Source organism: Microtus pennsylvanicus, chromosome 21 (genome assembly GCF_037038515.1).
Source record: "Microtus pennsylvanicus isolate mMicPen1 chromosome 21, mMicPen1.hap1, whole genome shotgun sequence".
Lineage (NCBI taxonomy): Eukaryota > Metazoa > Chordata > Mammalia > Rodentia > Cricetidae > Microtus > Microtus pennsylvanicus.
In genome coordinates this window covers 18,873,205-18,888,917 of record NC_134599.1, presented here as the reverse complement: position 1 = coordinate 18,888,917, position 15,713 = coordinate 18,873,205, and the positions used below count along the sequence as shown (strand labels likewise).

The 15,713-nt window shown below is 40.7% G+C and overlaps 1 protein-coding gene across 2 annotated transcripts in view; it reads right to left on the bottom strand.

Annotated features, from left to right (window-relative positions):
* Window positions 1–15,713, bottom strand: part of Slc4a1ap (solute carrier family 4 member 1 adaptor protein) — a 28,832-nt gene that overhangs the window by 3,403 nt on the left and 9,716 nt on the right. The window contains exons 9-12 of one of the 2 annotated variants that reach the window (XM_075955508.1): window positions 11,940–12,051; window positions 6,443–6,680; window positions 4,795–4,881; window positions 277–347 (exon numbers count right to left, since the gene is read on the bottom strand). In XM_075955508.1, the coding sequence (XP_075811623.1) occupies window positions 277–347; window positions 4,795–4,881; window positions 6,443–6,680; window positions 11,940–12,051 (508 nt within the window). The remainder of the gene's footprint in view (window positions 1–276; window positions 348–4,794; window positions 4,882–6,442; window positions 6,681–11,939; window positions 12,052–15,713) is intronic. The other variant, XM_075955509.1, reaches the window with a different exon arrangement.

Sequence of the window (15,713 nt, the reverse complement as noted above, 5' to 3'; positions counted from 1 at the left end):
GTTTAAGAATTAAGATTAGACAAGAGGACATCAATTATACTTTTGTGTCATGAAAGGAGGAAGATAACACATTACTCGAATATTTTCACCTTACATACTAAGATAAGAAAAAATTAATTAATTAATTAATAAGAGGTAGCTTGTAGGGTAGATGAGCAAGGTAGATGGAGAATTAAAACAATGAAAATTAAGGAGAGCCCAGATTTCTACAAGGAGTTAAGGCTGCTAGAAACTCTAAGGCAGTCTCAAAAGTCACAGACCCACGGTAGTACTTACTTTGCCTGGACCAGGAGCTTTCTTTTTCTTCAACACATCTCTCTTTTTTTCATATTCATTCTCTGGTGCTACTTTAAGGAGAAAAAAGTAGAAATAACTATTTTCAGAAAAAAGTAAAAGTGCTCCAGAAAGAAGCTCCCTGGGATGCTGCTGGCATGTCTACAACTCTAGGATGTATATTAGGCTCAGAAAGCTGGCTCGGAGGTTAAGAGCACTTGCAGAGGAAACACACTGGACAACTCCCAACTACCTGTAACTTGAGCTGCAGAGGACCTAACACCTCTGGATTCTGTAGGCACTGGCACTCATGTGTACTTACCCACATGTGTGTGCGCGCACACACACACACACACACACACACACACACACCCCTAAAAACAAATCTTTTAAAAACTGTTTAAGAGTGTTTGCCGCTCGTCCAGAGGACTAGAGTGTGGTTCCCAGCACTCGTCAAGCAGCTCATAAGCATCCATAATCTGGCTCCAAAGGAATCCAATGCCAGCTTCTGGTCTCTGCAGGCATCTGTACACATGTGGCATACAATCACACACACACATGCATACATTTTAAAGTTTTATACATAAACTTAAAAATAGGTAGGGGCTGGAGAGGTGGCTCAGCAGTTAAAAGCATATATTAATCTTGCATGGACCTGAATTTGGTTCTCAGTACACATATCAGGTGCCTCACAACCATCTACAACTCCAGCTCTAGAGGGATCTGGCACCTCTGGCCTGGGAGAACAGCAGCACTTACAAACCTATATCCCCACACAGCCATACACATAACTTTAAAAATAGAATAAATCATATAAATACACACACATATACATATATGCATTGTAGAACAGTCCTTTTGTACACTGTAAAGATTTGTCACTCAAATTGGTTTAATAATAAGCTGATTGGCCGGCCGGGCAGGAATTATAGGTGGGACAACCAAGCTAAGAGAATGGTTAGGATGAAGAAGGGTGGAGTCAGAGGAGTCACCAGCCAGCCGCCGAGGAAGCAGGATGTGTAGAAAATGAGGTAATAAGCCATGAGCCACGTGGCAGAGTATAAATAGGGATATGGGTTAACTTAAAACGTAAGAGCTAGTTAGTAATAAGCCTGAGCATTTCTAATTAATATGTAAGTTCCCCTGTTGGTTATTTGGGAGCAGGCGGTCAGGACAGGGAAACTTCTACTTACATATGGTGTTCCAATGTGGGACAACTACACTCACACAAAACCTGAGAAAGTTTAAAAAAGGATTCTAAACACACAAAAGAATAGAGTCAAGCATGGCTTCTTGGTCATAGCATTTTCTTAGGCAGGCTCTGTTTGCTGGCAGGGAGCAGAGCATAGCTCCTTTAAGAGACAGCTTTCTAGCTCAGTACTAGTGACAAAAACCTAGCAGATCTTTCCAGAGTCCTGCTACCAAACACCTAGGAGCAGTAGGTGGCATGCTAAGGCTGCTGTGTGGACCCAGAAACTTCCCAGAGATGGGGCCGCAAACATGGCTCCCAAAGTTGGTGGTAAACATACCTTTGCCATGAGAGGAGCCAGTCACCAGACACCACAATCTAAGTTACACAGAAGTTTAACTTTGTTCATGCTGTCAGAAAAGGAGTACAGATATGCAGTAAAGACAGATTCAGATGGGAAAAGCCTCTAAATGGGTTACAGTGTATTTAAAATATACATAGGTTTGGGAGAAGAAGAAGAGTATATACAATCTTAAATTGTATAAATCTTAAAAAGGGAATAAAGTAATAATTAAAAAAGCCAGGTAAAGATGGGAAAACACAGAGAACCTGGATCTTGTATGTTATATTATATTTGAATTTTTTGGTTGTTAAGAAATACAGAATTATAAAAACTGCTAGAGTCAACCAGGCTATATTTTAAAAATATCTTGACTTCAAAATTTAAGTCAAGGGGCTGGAGAGATGGCTCAGAGGTTAAGAGCATTGCCTGCTCTTCCAAAGGTCCTGAGTTCAATTCCCGGCAACCACATGGTGGCTCACAACCATCTGTAATGAGGTCTGGTGCCCTCTTCTGGCCTGCAGACATACACACAGACAGAATATTGTATACATAATAAATAAATAAATATTTAAAAAAAAAATTTAAGTCAAAAGATATGTTACTTTGGGGGAGAGGTTATGCTTTTATTTCCCCCAGAAAATGAGATTTATCTAGGCTAAGGAAAATCGGGTTTGATCGAGGAAGACTCCCTAAAAAATCCTAGCTACATAAATAAACTCAAAAGAACCACAAGACGTGATGTATATTTTACCTGCTCAAACATAAAACAAAAAAATCATCTTTGGCTGATTTATGTATAATGTACAATCTATACTCGAATTAATCCCAACATGTATGCTACCTTTAAAAGTTTATGAATTTTCAGAGTAAGGAACAAACACCAATGAAAATGGATGGCCCAGGTGATCCAGCACCTCAGAATGCCTCTGTTACAGTCTCCTCAGAATTCTATAACTAGAACAGCTTTAAGGCTATTGGCTGAGATGATCCAGCCTCATAGAATACTACAGTCAGGACTTGACCATAATCCTAAGTTTTCTCAGGGTCCCCCAAAGATTACCAGCACTCCCAATCAACAGGGAGTAGTCTAGTGAACTATTTCCACATTCCCCCCAAAATGGGTTATGGATATTTATTATCATTTAAGGGGGTTGGTTACAGGTTGTCATTATTAATGGTCAGGAAAAAAAATGAACAAAGGAGATCTAGTTCTAAAAAGAAAACAGCTATTAATCTAAAAAATTTTACATTGGTATCGATTTTTATATATTGATTCAAATTTAAAGTTAATTTTGTTTTACTGTATGTATGTTTCTACTCTTGTTTAAGGTATTATGTTTATGCAGCTCATTTAAAAATATAATGTAGAGTTAAAAATACAGATTAATAGTCATCTATAATAGTCAAACTTATAGTCATGTTAGGTATGTTTTCAAGGTCATACATAGATATTTTTAGATAGATGGTCTTCAAACATTTCAAAGACCTACAGAATATGGCATTTAATATGTTGAATAACCTAAGGCCTTTCATGACAGTGAGACACATCTGCTTCTGGCAGTACCAATCTACTTCACAAAGAAAATGATGGACATTGAAGAAACTATATGGAGTTTGTTTTCATTATGGCAAAAGCTAGCCATGTGGGCAAAGAAACTGCCCTTGCCCCAACTGCTGACAGTTACTATCCAAATTGGACCCAGCAGGACACCAGAGAGAGAGAGAGAGAGAGAGAGAGAGAGAGAGAGAGAGAGAGAGAGAGAGAGAGAGAGAGAGAGAGAGAGACAACTGCCAAACTTTGCCGAGACAAGGTAGAACAGTCCTTCAAAATTCTCTGCTTCTCAAAAAACTATGTCAGAAGACCAGAGATAGATGTCCCAACATTACAGAGGAAACTTAGGTAACTGTCCAGGGAGCTAGATGACCTTGTCATCTGGGGTCTTTGACAAAGTTGAAGACTACATAGTCATAGTTAAAGTTTTCCTTAGTTATGATAAAAGGTAAATTAGGTACCAAACTTTAGATTCACCAAGATAGATAATAAAATATTTCCTCAATTTGTCATTTGACTTGGTTTAATAAACAGCTGATTAGCCGGTAGCCTGGCAGAAATTATAGGTGGGACAACCAAACTAAAAATGGTGGGAAGGGTGGAGTCAGATGAGTAACCAGTCAGCCATCAAGGAAGCAGGACATGCACAAAATGAAGTAAGAAGCCATGAGCCACGCGGCAGAGTGTAAGTAAAGAATATGGGCTAACTTATAATGTAAGAGTTATTAATAAGTAATAAGCCTAAGCTATTGGCCAAGCATTTATAATTAATATATAAGTCTCAGTGTCAGTTATTTGGGAGCAGGCGGTCGGGACAGGGAAACTTCTGCCTACATACATACATTACATACATACATATATATACACACATACAGAAACACATGCACATATACACACTTGCATGTGTGCGCACACACACACACACACACACACACATATATATATGAGAATTATATACATAATAGTAATTTTCCTATCACTGTTATCTTTTAGCTTCTAGTTAACAAAGCTAGGTTATAAGCTTGATTACAACAAGGCTGCTTTTACTAGTCATGTTTTAACTATAACAGGCAAAGCCAGAGAAAAGCAACCTTTCTAAGTAAGCCAACCTATCAACTGATTTATCACTATAGGTTTGATTCACTTCCATGATAGAATGTAAGGACTGAGAGGTGTAATGCTGGAGGGGCTTCTTCTATCTGGTCAGAGAGAAGCATGAGGCACTGAATGCTCTGTGGAACAGACAGGGAGCCCCAAGAAACAGTTAGGAGGAAAAAAAAAATGGCAAATAATATGGCGCCAAACAAAATCTCTGTGCATTCTCATCTCGTCTAGGGCCTGGCTGTAGCATTTGTGTGGCCATTTTCTGTCCTTACTCCCAAGGCAGTTGCTACCAGCTGTGTGCAGAGCAGCAATGGAGTAGGCTATACTACTCACCTGAAGGGTCCTCACATGATGAGGCTTTTTTGTCCATCTCTGGATAATCTTCACTCCGTTCCACTTGGCTGAGTTGAGACTTGTTTTCTATAACAAACAGTACCAGGATATATTGTTGTTATTTAACTCAAAGTAGAGTCCGAAAAGGAAAACAAAAAGAGCACCTGCATACTCGTTTAGTTAGAATACCAGCAGCTGCATTACCCTTGACGTCTTTGGTAGATGAGCCTCCAGAAGTCCAGCAGAACCACCCAAGCTCCACTGTAAAGACTTTAAAGTAAAGCTTAGTGGTGATTCTTACAACAGGCCTTAAAATGTAAATATATCCCTCTCAACTCACAAATGTAAGTTCTAGAAGTATATATTTAAAAATATACCAGAATTAAGCATCAAGTTTTATTATTTATAGTTTTGCAATAGCAAAAATTAATACAGCCAGTGAGACAGCTCAGCAGGGAAACAAACCTGCTGCCAGGCCTGAGTCCAGTCCCAGGATACACATGCAGAGGAGAGGACTGACTCCTGAAAGTCATTCTCCTGCCTCCACATGTACACCATGGCACAAACACATGTGCCCCACCACCACACACAGAGAAGGTCATTTAACATTTTTCAATTTCATTAAAAAAGGATGAAATATTTTACATGTTTAAAAAGTAAACAGTAATTAAATCATAATGCATACATACACTGGACCACTACGACCCTCTGTAAAAGAAAACCACATTTTAAAAATAATATTTTTACTCTTCCTTATCTGTTCCACAAAGCCAGTAAGATGGTTCAGCAGCTTCAGGTACTTGCTGCCAAGCCTGATTCCCCACAATCCACATGGTGGAAGGAGAGAACCAACTCCCACAATTCTCTGACTGCCACATGTATGCCATGGCGGTCACATACTCACATACAAACATAAATGTAATTTTAAAAACTAAAAAAATAACAGCATTTTTAGAACATAGAAAAAATAGGCTGTAGCACAGCAGGTAGAATATGATTCTGTTTCAAAAAATAAGAAGAGAACCAAAAGCCTGGAAAAATCCCTTATCGATCAGATTTACTAATTATTTCATCTTTAAGGCTTTTAAACCAAGTTTTAAAACCTGAGTTCTTAAATAAAGTTATTTCACTTAAGCTGACAACAATTCCCAGAAGACCATACACTACCTAACAAAAGTCCCAGTACCGGGCACAAGAAACCTACTCCAGCGGCTGGTCACGTCAGTCCACGCGACTCCCCCAACAACACAAGCCATTGCCATTGCCCTTCACTGCCTTCCAGAGGCTGAAGCCCCTGCACCCTAGAGCCTGGAGCTATCTACCTGGAAGCTCTGGCCCTGCACAGTCTAGCTTCCACAGTACCAGAAAGTACTATGCAAACTGACAAGTCCTATCCAGCTGTGACCAGTCTGAGCCAGAACAATGACCAACATGGCGAGATCCGCCTAACAGTGCAATAGTGTTACCAACAGCTGCCTCAATGGACTTAAGGCTGGCTAAAACAGAGAAAAAACAAAACCTGCCATTGTCACACACACATATCCTTTGAACCTCTGTAACAACAAGCAAAACAGGCTTTGCGTTTTCAAGTCTTCCTATAATGAATACAATTGCCCACCAGCAAGCATAGGAAAAAGAAAGATACTACCGTGGCCTTCTGTCTCCATAGAGCAAGAGGGATCTGGGGGGGCTCTCGGGTCCACTGCTGTTCCCAGCTCTGTCTCCATCTCTTGAGGCAGCCTACTGTTTCCAGCCTCCATGTGCTCTTCATGCTTCTCCTCCGCTTTCTCCTCCTCTTCTTCCTCTTCCTCCTCCTCTTCTACTTCAGGTTCATCCTTCATTTTCATTAAAGCTGGAGGGAGCTCTGGACGCTTGGGCGGCAACTTCTACAAGGGAAGTAAGACCATGAACAAGTCAGTAGTTTTGCATAATGGTAAAAAGAGACAAATTTCTTCTAGGCGGTTAGGTTAAATATATACAATATAAACTTTAGATGAGCAAACCCCAGTCTGTTAGAAGCATGACTTCCACAGGAAATTTGTCCATCTATGGATCTTAGTGACCACTTTCAGCAATTTCTAAACTGGGAACACATACAATAACCTACACTGGATCTGCAGCACACAAAACAAAACAAAACAACAACAAAAAACCAAGCACAGATTGTTCAACACCACACTGAGTATGCAGTTCTGTCGCAGTGTGCTTGCCTAGCAGATGCAAAGCCCTAGGTTCAGTCTTCAGTGCTACACGGGGTTACAGGATTATCAAATATAAAACACTTTTAGGGAATTAGAACATTATTCAATTGAGAATAGCAGCAGGAATTCCATCCTGTTATACCTGTTGCTGTCAAAGGGCTTTAATTTATTACAAACTCTCCAGGGAAGTAAATCAAATATATGTTTTCAAGAAAAAAATCATTTGTACTGTCCTACACTCCCTCCCTTGGGTATTTTGAGACAAGGTCTTACTATATAGTGTTGGCTGGCCTGAAACTCAGTAAGTAGACCAGTCTGACTTCAAATTTGGGAGTGATCATCCTGTCTCTGCCTCCCAAGTATAGAGATTATAGCCCCAGGCCACAAGCTAGTCCCTTAATATTTCTTAAATAAAGTCATCCTTTTTTTTTTTATCTCCTTTTTTTCGTAGACAGTTTCTCTGTGTAACAGTCCTGGCTGACCTGGAACTCACTCTGTAGACCAGGCTGGCCTTGAACTCATTGAGATCCATCTGCCTCTGCCTCTCAAGTGCTGGGATGAAAGGCGTGTGCCACCACCACCCAGCTAAATAATCCTTTTAAGAAATCATTTTTCTTCTATTTAAACCTGGATATGTCTCTCTCTGTAACTTCATCTTAAGTAAGTCACATAACTCATTCCGAATCTGTAACTGGGGCTTCAGACATTTGGTTCAACACAATTCAAGGTCCTTCAATCTCAACTGTTTTGTTGTTTGTTTTGAGACAGTTTGGCTCTGTAGCCCAGGCTGGTCCAGAACTTGAGTCCCTGTCTCAGGCTCCCCAAAACGGGGCTAGAGATATACAATACTAAACCTGCTTTGTTTATTCACACATACACGCACCACAGACAATAAATCCATGTGTGAGATCCCAACTCCTAAGATCTCTCAAAATGTTATCTCATTGGAGATAAGGTCTTTTAATTGATTAAGTTAAAATGAGGCATTTATGGTAGGGTACTAAGATTTACTTAGTCAAATGGCTGAGAAACGCCGGACTTACTTAAGACAGTAAGACTGGCATCATTAGCGAGGAGAAGCAGTATGAAAGACAGCCAGTGTAAGCCACAGAGGACACCAACTGTGCCAGCAGCTTGACCTTGGACCTCTAGTCTCTAGAACCATGAGGAAATAAAAATTGCAAAGCATAACAGGCTGGTTTTATTTATTTATTTTTATTTAAGTCACTATGATTATGTTAACTTGACAAAAGCTAGAGTCACTGGAGAGGTGGGAGCCTCAATTCAGAAAATGCCTCAATAAGACCAGGCTATAGCAGGCCTGTAGAGCATTTTCTTAATCAGTGATTAATATGGAAGGCCAGAAGAGCCCATTCCACGGTAGTGAGGCCGTCCCTGGACTTGCGGTATTGGTTTATATAAGACAGCAGGCTGAGCAAGCCACAAGGAACGAGCCAGTAAGTAACAACCCTCCACAGCCTCTGCATCAGCTCCTGCCTCCAGGTTCCTGCCCTGCTTGAGTTCCTGTTCTGACTTCCTTCAGTGATGAACAGTGCTGTGAAAGTGGAAGACAAATAAACTCTTTCCTCCCCAAGTTGCTTTGGGCACAGCAATAGACAGTCACTTAGTTTATAGCAGCCTCAGCAAGCTAACACAAGGTTCAGCTCTTCAGAGTGATGAAAATCTTTTAAAAAGTCAGACTATGGGTAGAAACTTATATAAAGCACACATCATAAGGTTCTAGAGGAGAGGAGGAAGATGATGAAACTCGAGAGAAGATGGTCTGACTTTTGCAGCTAGTGACATGATGATGGTGTGATCTGGGATCCTGCCTGGGTCTCTGCATGCAAGACATAGCGATCCCATGTTGTACAAGGTGTTAGGACTAAATCAGTCACAGAAGCTCATATGCTAGGTGTGAGCACACTGTTACTAACAGATAAGCTAATGTGTTAATGCATTTATCAAGCAAGTTAAAAACATTCAACACAGGAATTCTACCCATACCCATGGGCTGCCGAACAGCCTAGTCTTGAGATTTCTGTATCTCTAAGCCCTCATCAAGGAAGCTTCTATTTGCAGTAGGTGGTGATTGGCATAAATGTGCATAATAGGTCAAGACACAGCGAATAAGAGATGACGAACTGTTTAGCTCCAAATGGGACATCTATATTCTATCTGCTCCTCCCAAGACTCAGGGATCATTGCAGAAGAGGGGACAGAAAGATGCTGTGGAACAATTCCTTTGTACACTATGAAGATTTGTTGCTGTGATTGGTTTAATAAACAAGCTGCCCAGCCAATAGCCAGGTTAAGATTAGGCAGGAGAGCTAGACTAGGAAAATGCTGGAAGGAAGAAGGGCAGAGTCTGGAGTTGCCAGTCAGATGAAGAGGGGGCAGATGAATGTGCCATGCTATAAATGGTACCACCACGTGGCAGAATATACATAAGGAATATGAGTTAACTTAAAATGTAAGAGCTAGTTAATAATATGCCTTAGCTACTGGCCGGCATTTATAATTAATATAAGCTTCAGTGTGTTTATTTGGAAACCGCTGGTGGGACAGAAACTTCAACCTACATATGGTACCCAACATGGGGCAAAAACTTCCACATAAAACCTTACAAAGCTTTAAAAAAAAGGATTTTAAACACACAAAAGTGGAGTCAAACTCAACTTCTTGGTAACTGCTTTTTCTTGGGTAGGCTATAGGTTACTGGCAGCACAACTCATTTAAAAAACGCTTCCTGGCTCAGTGCTAGTGGCAAAAATCCTGCATCTCTTTTCAGAGGTTGCTGTGGGATAATCCTCTTGTACCCTGTAAAGATTTGTCACTTGTGTTAGTTTAATAAAATGCTGATTGGCCTGTACCCAAGCAGGAAGTATAGGTAGGACGATCAGACCAGAATTCTGGGAAGAGGAAAGGCAGAGATGCAGTACTAGCCAAACACATAGGAAGCAACATGAGAATGCCATGTAAAGATGGAAAATACAGAGATTCTCAATACTATATGTTATTCTCAATACTATATGTATCGTCTTTAAAATTTTTTGGCTGCTAAGAGACACTGGATTATAAAAACTGCTAGATTTTGGAGAAATTACTCAGTGGTTAAGAACACTGACTGCTCTTCCAGAGGACCCGGGTTCAATCCCCAGCAACCACATGGCAGCTCACAACTGTCTGTAATTTCAGTTCCAGGGGATGCAACACCCATGGAAAAACATCAATGCACATAAAATAAAAATAAATAAAAATTTAAAAACCTGCTAGATTCAACTAACCTATATATTTTAAAAATATGTTGACTTCAAAATATAAGTCAAAAGGTATCTTACGTTGGGGAAGAGGTTATGCTTTTATTTCCATAGAAAATGAGAGAATGTCACCTAAGACTGCAAGAGTCAGAGGCAGCAAAGGACTATAAGAAAACAGTGTTTTCTGGACATAGCAGGACAGTTACATAGAACACACAGTAGTTCTAACAGCACACACGAGACTTTCACAAGTGCAAGCCAGACAAAAATCCCAACATGGAAAAGAGAGATGGGTACAAAGTTCTAGCCCTAAGCGAGGAGCTACTGGCAAATGGTAGATGCTGGAGAGCGAGAGCCAGTTTTTTCTAAGAACACAGCCTCTGATCAGTCAATTATGCTCCGGTAGAAAGACACACATCTAAGAACACATGGACAGCACAAATTGGGTCCAATGGCTTAAAAAAAAAAAAAAAAGAAGAGGTGCTGGGCTGCCTCCCAGGTAGCGGTGCACTTGGGAGGCAGAGGCCAGCCTGGTCTACAGAACTAGTTCCAGGGTAGCCAGAAACTCTATCTTGAAAAATCAAAATAAACAAATAAATAGTCTACAAAGCTGGATGGTCAGAAGGGGCCATGGATCTTGGAGAAGTTGAAGGAGACCGAATACAATCAAAGCACACTGTACAAAATTCTCAAAAAACTATTTTTTTAAATGAGAAGAAAAACAATATTTCAGCAGTAAATAAAAATATATTGGGGGAAAAAAGAAATCAACACAGGCACTTCTTCCCTAAATATAACATTCATTAGAAACTAATAAACTAGTTCCAGGATAGCCAGGACTACATAGTGGGACTCTGTCTTTAAAAACAAAATCACGAATGAGTTATTTTCAAGTTGACTGGCACAGATTAACTAATCAACTCTCTTGTGTACATGTGCATGTCTGTGTACACACACGAGGCCAGAAAAGAACAACAGATGTCCTCTCCATCACACTCCACCACATTCCTCTATGGTAGCATCTGTTACTGAATCTGCAACCAGCTAGGTGCTGTAGAATAATCCTCTTGTATACTGTAAAGACTTGTCACTCAAATTGGTTTAATAATACACTGATTGGCCAGTAACCAAGCAGGAAATATAGGCGAGGCGACCAAACTAAGGATGATGGGCAGGAGAAGAGTAATGTCAAGAGTTACCAGCAGATGCAGAGGGAGCAGGAGATGAAATGTGCCATGCTAATAAAGGTACTGCCACATGGCAAGAGCGTAAATAAGGAATATATAAGGGCTAGTTATCAATAAGCCTGAGCTATTGGCTGAGCATTTATAATTTACATTAAGCTTCTTAGTGCTTATTTGGGAACTGGAGGGAGGAAGAAAAATATCCATTTACAGCTAGGCTTGTCAGTCAGCAAGCCCAGCAATCCTCCTGCCTTAGCATCCCTCAGTGCTAGGGCTTCATCTTGCATAGGACCATGCTTCATGACATGGGTCCTGGGATACTTGGGCAGCAAGTACTTCAACAGCTGAGCCATCTCTGCAGCCCAGTTCACCAATTCTGAGAAGAGATACTCACACTAAGCCAACAGTCCTTTCCCATATTACTAGGGAACAAGACAGAAACTCTTGCTTGGGGACAGTACAAGGACTAAGAGGTAAACACACTCCACCGCACAACTTACCCCTACTGTTCCAGTTTTTAATTTGAATTTGCTTCCTCCTTTCATGGCACCAAAGAGAGGTAATGCAAGTTTCTTTGCTTTGTTTTCAACATTTGTTGTCTGAAGTTCAGTCCTAGGAAAAAGAACAATTATAAATATCTATCCTAGGAAAGTCGGAGATTTAACTTACATACCAAGAAACTGGGCCCATAAGATGGCTCAGTGGATAAAAATACTTGTCAATCAAATTTGACAACCTAAGTTCAAACCCCCGAGCCCACGTAAAGGTGGAAGAAGAGAACTCCCCAAAGTTGTCCTGACCTCCACATATGTGTACCACCCCCTCAACCAGTAACACACACAAAATAATAAGAAAGAAAATGTTTTTTAAAATACCATGAAACTAACCACTAGACCTCTGAAAAGCAAAAATGACCACAACATGATTATCTAGACACAAACTGAGAGAGGTCAGCAGAGCCTATTGAGGACTGTGAGACAACACAGGTACTAAAGGCAAGAAGAGGCTTCCCCTCGGCCCAGTTATTCCCAGGGCTTTGCATTTATCCAATGGCGACTACAGGACATGGTCACTGGTGAAGGAAAATAAAAGCGTGGCCCATCTTTAACATCTAGATGCTCGTACATTAGTGTTCCAGGTTTCCTACAGAGGGGTGAGGGGTATGACACACGCTCACTGATAACCTAAAGCAACACTGTACAATGGAGCTTTCTGCAATGATAAAAAAAAAAACTTTATGTTTTAGATTGCATTATTCATTTGATTAGATAGCAGCTATATTTAGCCAGTGAGCACTTGAAGTGTGGTTAATATGCTAAAGGATTGAATTTGTAAAGCCTTAAGAAATTTTAATAGTGTGTGCTTAGTATGAGAGGATGTTACTCTGGACAGCACAGGTCTAAAACAAGAAACGTTCTGCACAATGTCCTGTAATGTACTCATCAGGCTTATTCTTGCATCAACACACTCTACATTTTCAAACTTGTCAATAAAAGCACATAAAACCTTTAAGTATTGTCATACTGAAAATACGATCTTGGGCTGGAGAGATGGCTCAGTGGTTAAGTTCAATTCCCAGCACCCACATGGTGGCTCACAACCATCTATAATGGGACCTGATGCCCTCTTCTGGTGTAAAGGTGTACATGCAGATTGAGCATTCATATATGCATAAAATAAATAAATCTTTTTCTTAAAGATTTATTTACTTATTATGTATACAGTGTTCAGACTGCATGTTTGCCTGCAGGCCAGAAGAGGGAAGCAGCTATCATAAATAAACCTTTAAAAAAAGAATGAATGACTAATTATATAAATTTGATCTAAACTGAGAACTGCTAATACAGAAGACTGTCACTCACAATGCTGTAATGTGCTGGAACAAGCCCTCACCAGCTTGCTCGGCTGCTGGAACCCTGGGTTTATGACAGATGTCAAGCTAAACCCAATGTGGCACTCTCCAGTCACTGTCCCTCAGATGACTCAGGGTCTGACTGCTGGCATCTTTCATTTCAGGAATCTCCGCTCTCTTTTCTACACTGCCTGTGAGGACTGGGCTATTCTAAACAGCGAGGGCCTCTCAAATGTGCAGGACAGACAACGGTCATTTTCACACACCCACACTCAACTTTTTTTCAAGAGCAGAGATTTTTCTTTAGGGTTAGCTGTTTTATTGAAATGCAATTTTTTTGTTTGTGTAGTTGGTTGCTTGGTTTTGGCTTTTTTTAAATTTATCTATTTTTATTTTTTGTGTGCATTGGTATTTTGCCTGCATGAGGGAGTCGGAACTCCTAGAACTGGAGGCACGGACAGCTGTGAGCTTCCGTGTGGATGCTGGAACTGAATCCAGGTCTTCTAGAAGAACAGTCAGTGCTCTTAACCCCCTAGCTCTGGATTTGGCTTTTTGAGACAGGGTCTTGGTACACAGCCCAGGCTGACTTGGTACTTGCTGAGTAAGCAGACTTTGTAGCAGTCCCCACTTCTCAACCTCTCAAGTGCTGAGATTACAGGCATGAGCCACCATTCCTATCTGTCAGGTCTTAAGACATAATCCAGGCAGGCTTGGAACTCACTGTTCTAGTGCAGGTGGCCTCACACTTGAGACCTCCTGTTCAGTTCCCCTCATGCCAGGATGACAAGTGTGGACCACGATGCCCAGTCTGCAGGAAAACTGTTAGACGGCTTTCTATTTCCTTATTAAAGCTGCCATCACAGCCACAGTTTAGACCTAAAGCACTATAGCTCCTTGGTGCAAGATTCTACCTTTCTAAGAAATGCATATTGGAATAGCAAGTTTACTCACACGCTCACAGCTCAGAAAGTATAAAAAATTTATATGCGGCCAACTCTCACCCAGTCACCCAGTTCCTTTCCCCAGAGATAGCTAATGCGATCAGCTTTTCATAAAAATTTCCAGAAAGAGAATATCAAATGCCACTGGGAACCCTCTCAGATTCCCTTAACAGAAAAGACTAGCTACTGGGATGCAGAATGCTAAGGTCCATCTTTGCACCTTTCCCAGAACTGCCCGTGTTCCCCCAAGCCTCTGGTCAGTGTTGGCTGGGGGAAGATAAAAGTCCAGGCCCCTGGCCTCTATGACATCTTTGCCCAGCTTGTTCCCTGCTCCACCCTCTACTTCAATACCGATTTCCTGGAGAGGCTGAGAGTAACCTTTCAGTAACTCAACTGAGACAGCCCCCCACCTCAGGGTCTGTTTGTGAGGAGCCTGATTGAACAGACACCCACACATAAGATGACTTCTTACCTACACGCTTTTCCCTCCAGACACTGAGCACGCTGTTCTATGTTTTGATAATAATTCCACATTTTATATAAATAATTGCTTCCTTATCCTAACAGTTTACTCTATTGTATAATCTATATTTAACCCAGTCCTTGATAATCACTTATCTGATTGCTCATATTTTGCTACTGTAAACAACATTACAATATATATTTATCATTTTCTAAGTATTTAAAAGACAAGATTCTAGAAATGGGCCAGGCATGGTGGCACAAACCTTTAATCCCAGCACACTCAGGACAGAGTTAGACAGATTTCTGTTGAGTCTGAAGACAGCCTGGTTTTTATATTGAGTTCCAGTCCAGTCAGGGCTACTAAGTGACACCTTGTCTCAAAACAAAACAAACCAAAAAACTAACTAAATAAATTTACATCTCTCCTTTTTTTTTTTAAATTCAGTACTGAGAATTGGACCCAGACCCTACACAGGCTAGCACTCTACTACTGAGCCATATCCCTAGCCCTAAATGTTTTTCTTTTCTTCCTCTTCTTTTTTGTTTTGTTTTGGCTATGTGGGGAGTTGCTTTTTGCTTTTTTTGAGACAGGGTGTCACTATGTTGCATTGGCTAGCCTGAAACTCATAGAAAGATCTGTCTGTCTCTGCCTCCTAAGTGCTAGGATTCAAAACGCACACACATTGCCAAGTGTAGCCTAAACGGTTTTTCAACTTTCTATGAAGCAGGGGATGACTTTGAACTACTGATCCCCTGCTTCTACCTCTCAAATACTGATATTGCAGGCATGCACTACCATGCCCAGGTCTTTGCATGTCTGTATACGTGCATATTTCATTTTTTGTGGCTTGTCAATTGATGTCCTTTGGCCACTTATCTTTTGGATGGCTGATTTTCAATTACCTTGCATAAGTTTTAAAATGAGTCCTTTGTACATGTTGCTTTTAAAAGAAATTTGCTCTGCAATAAGATTACGTTAAAAACCTCCTAGCATTCCATGACCAGGAATCCATATA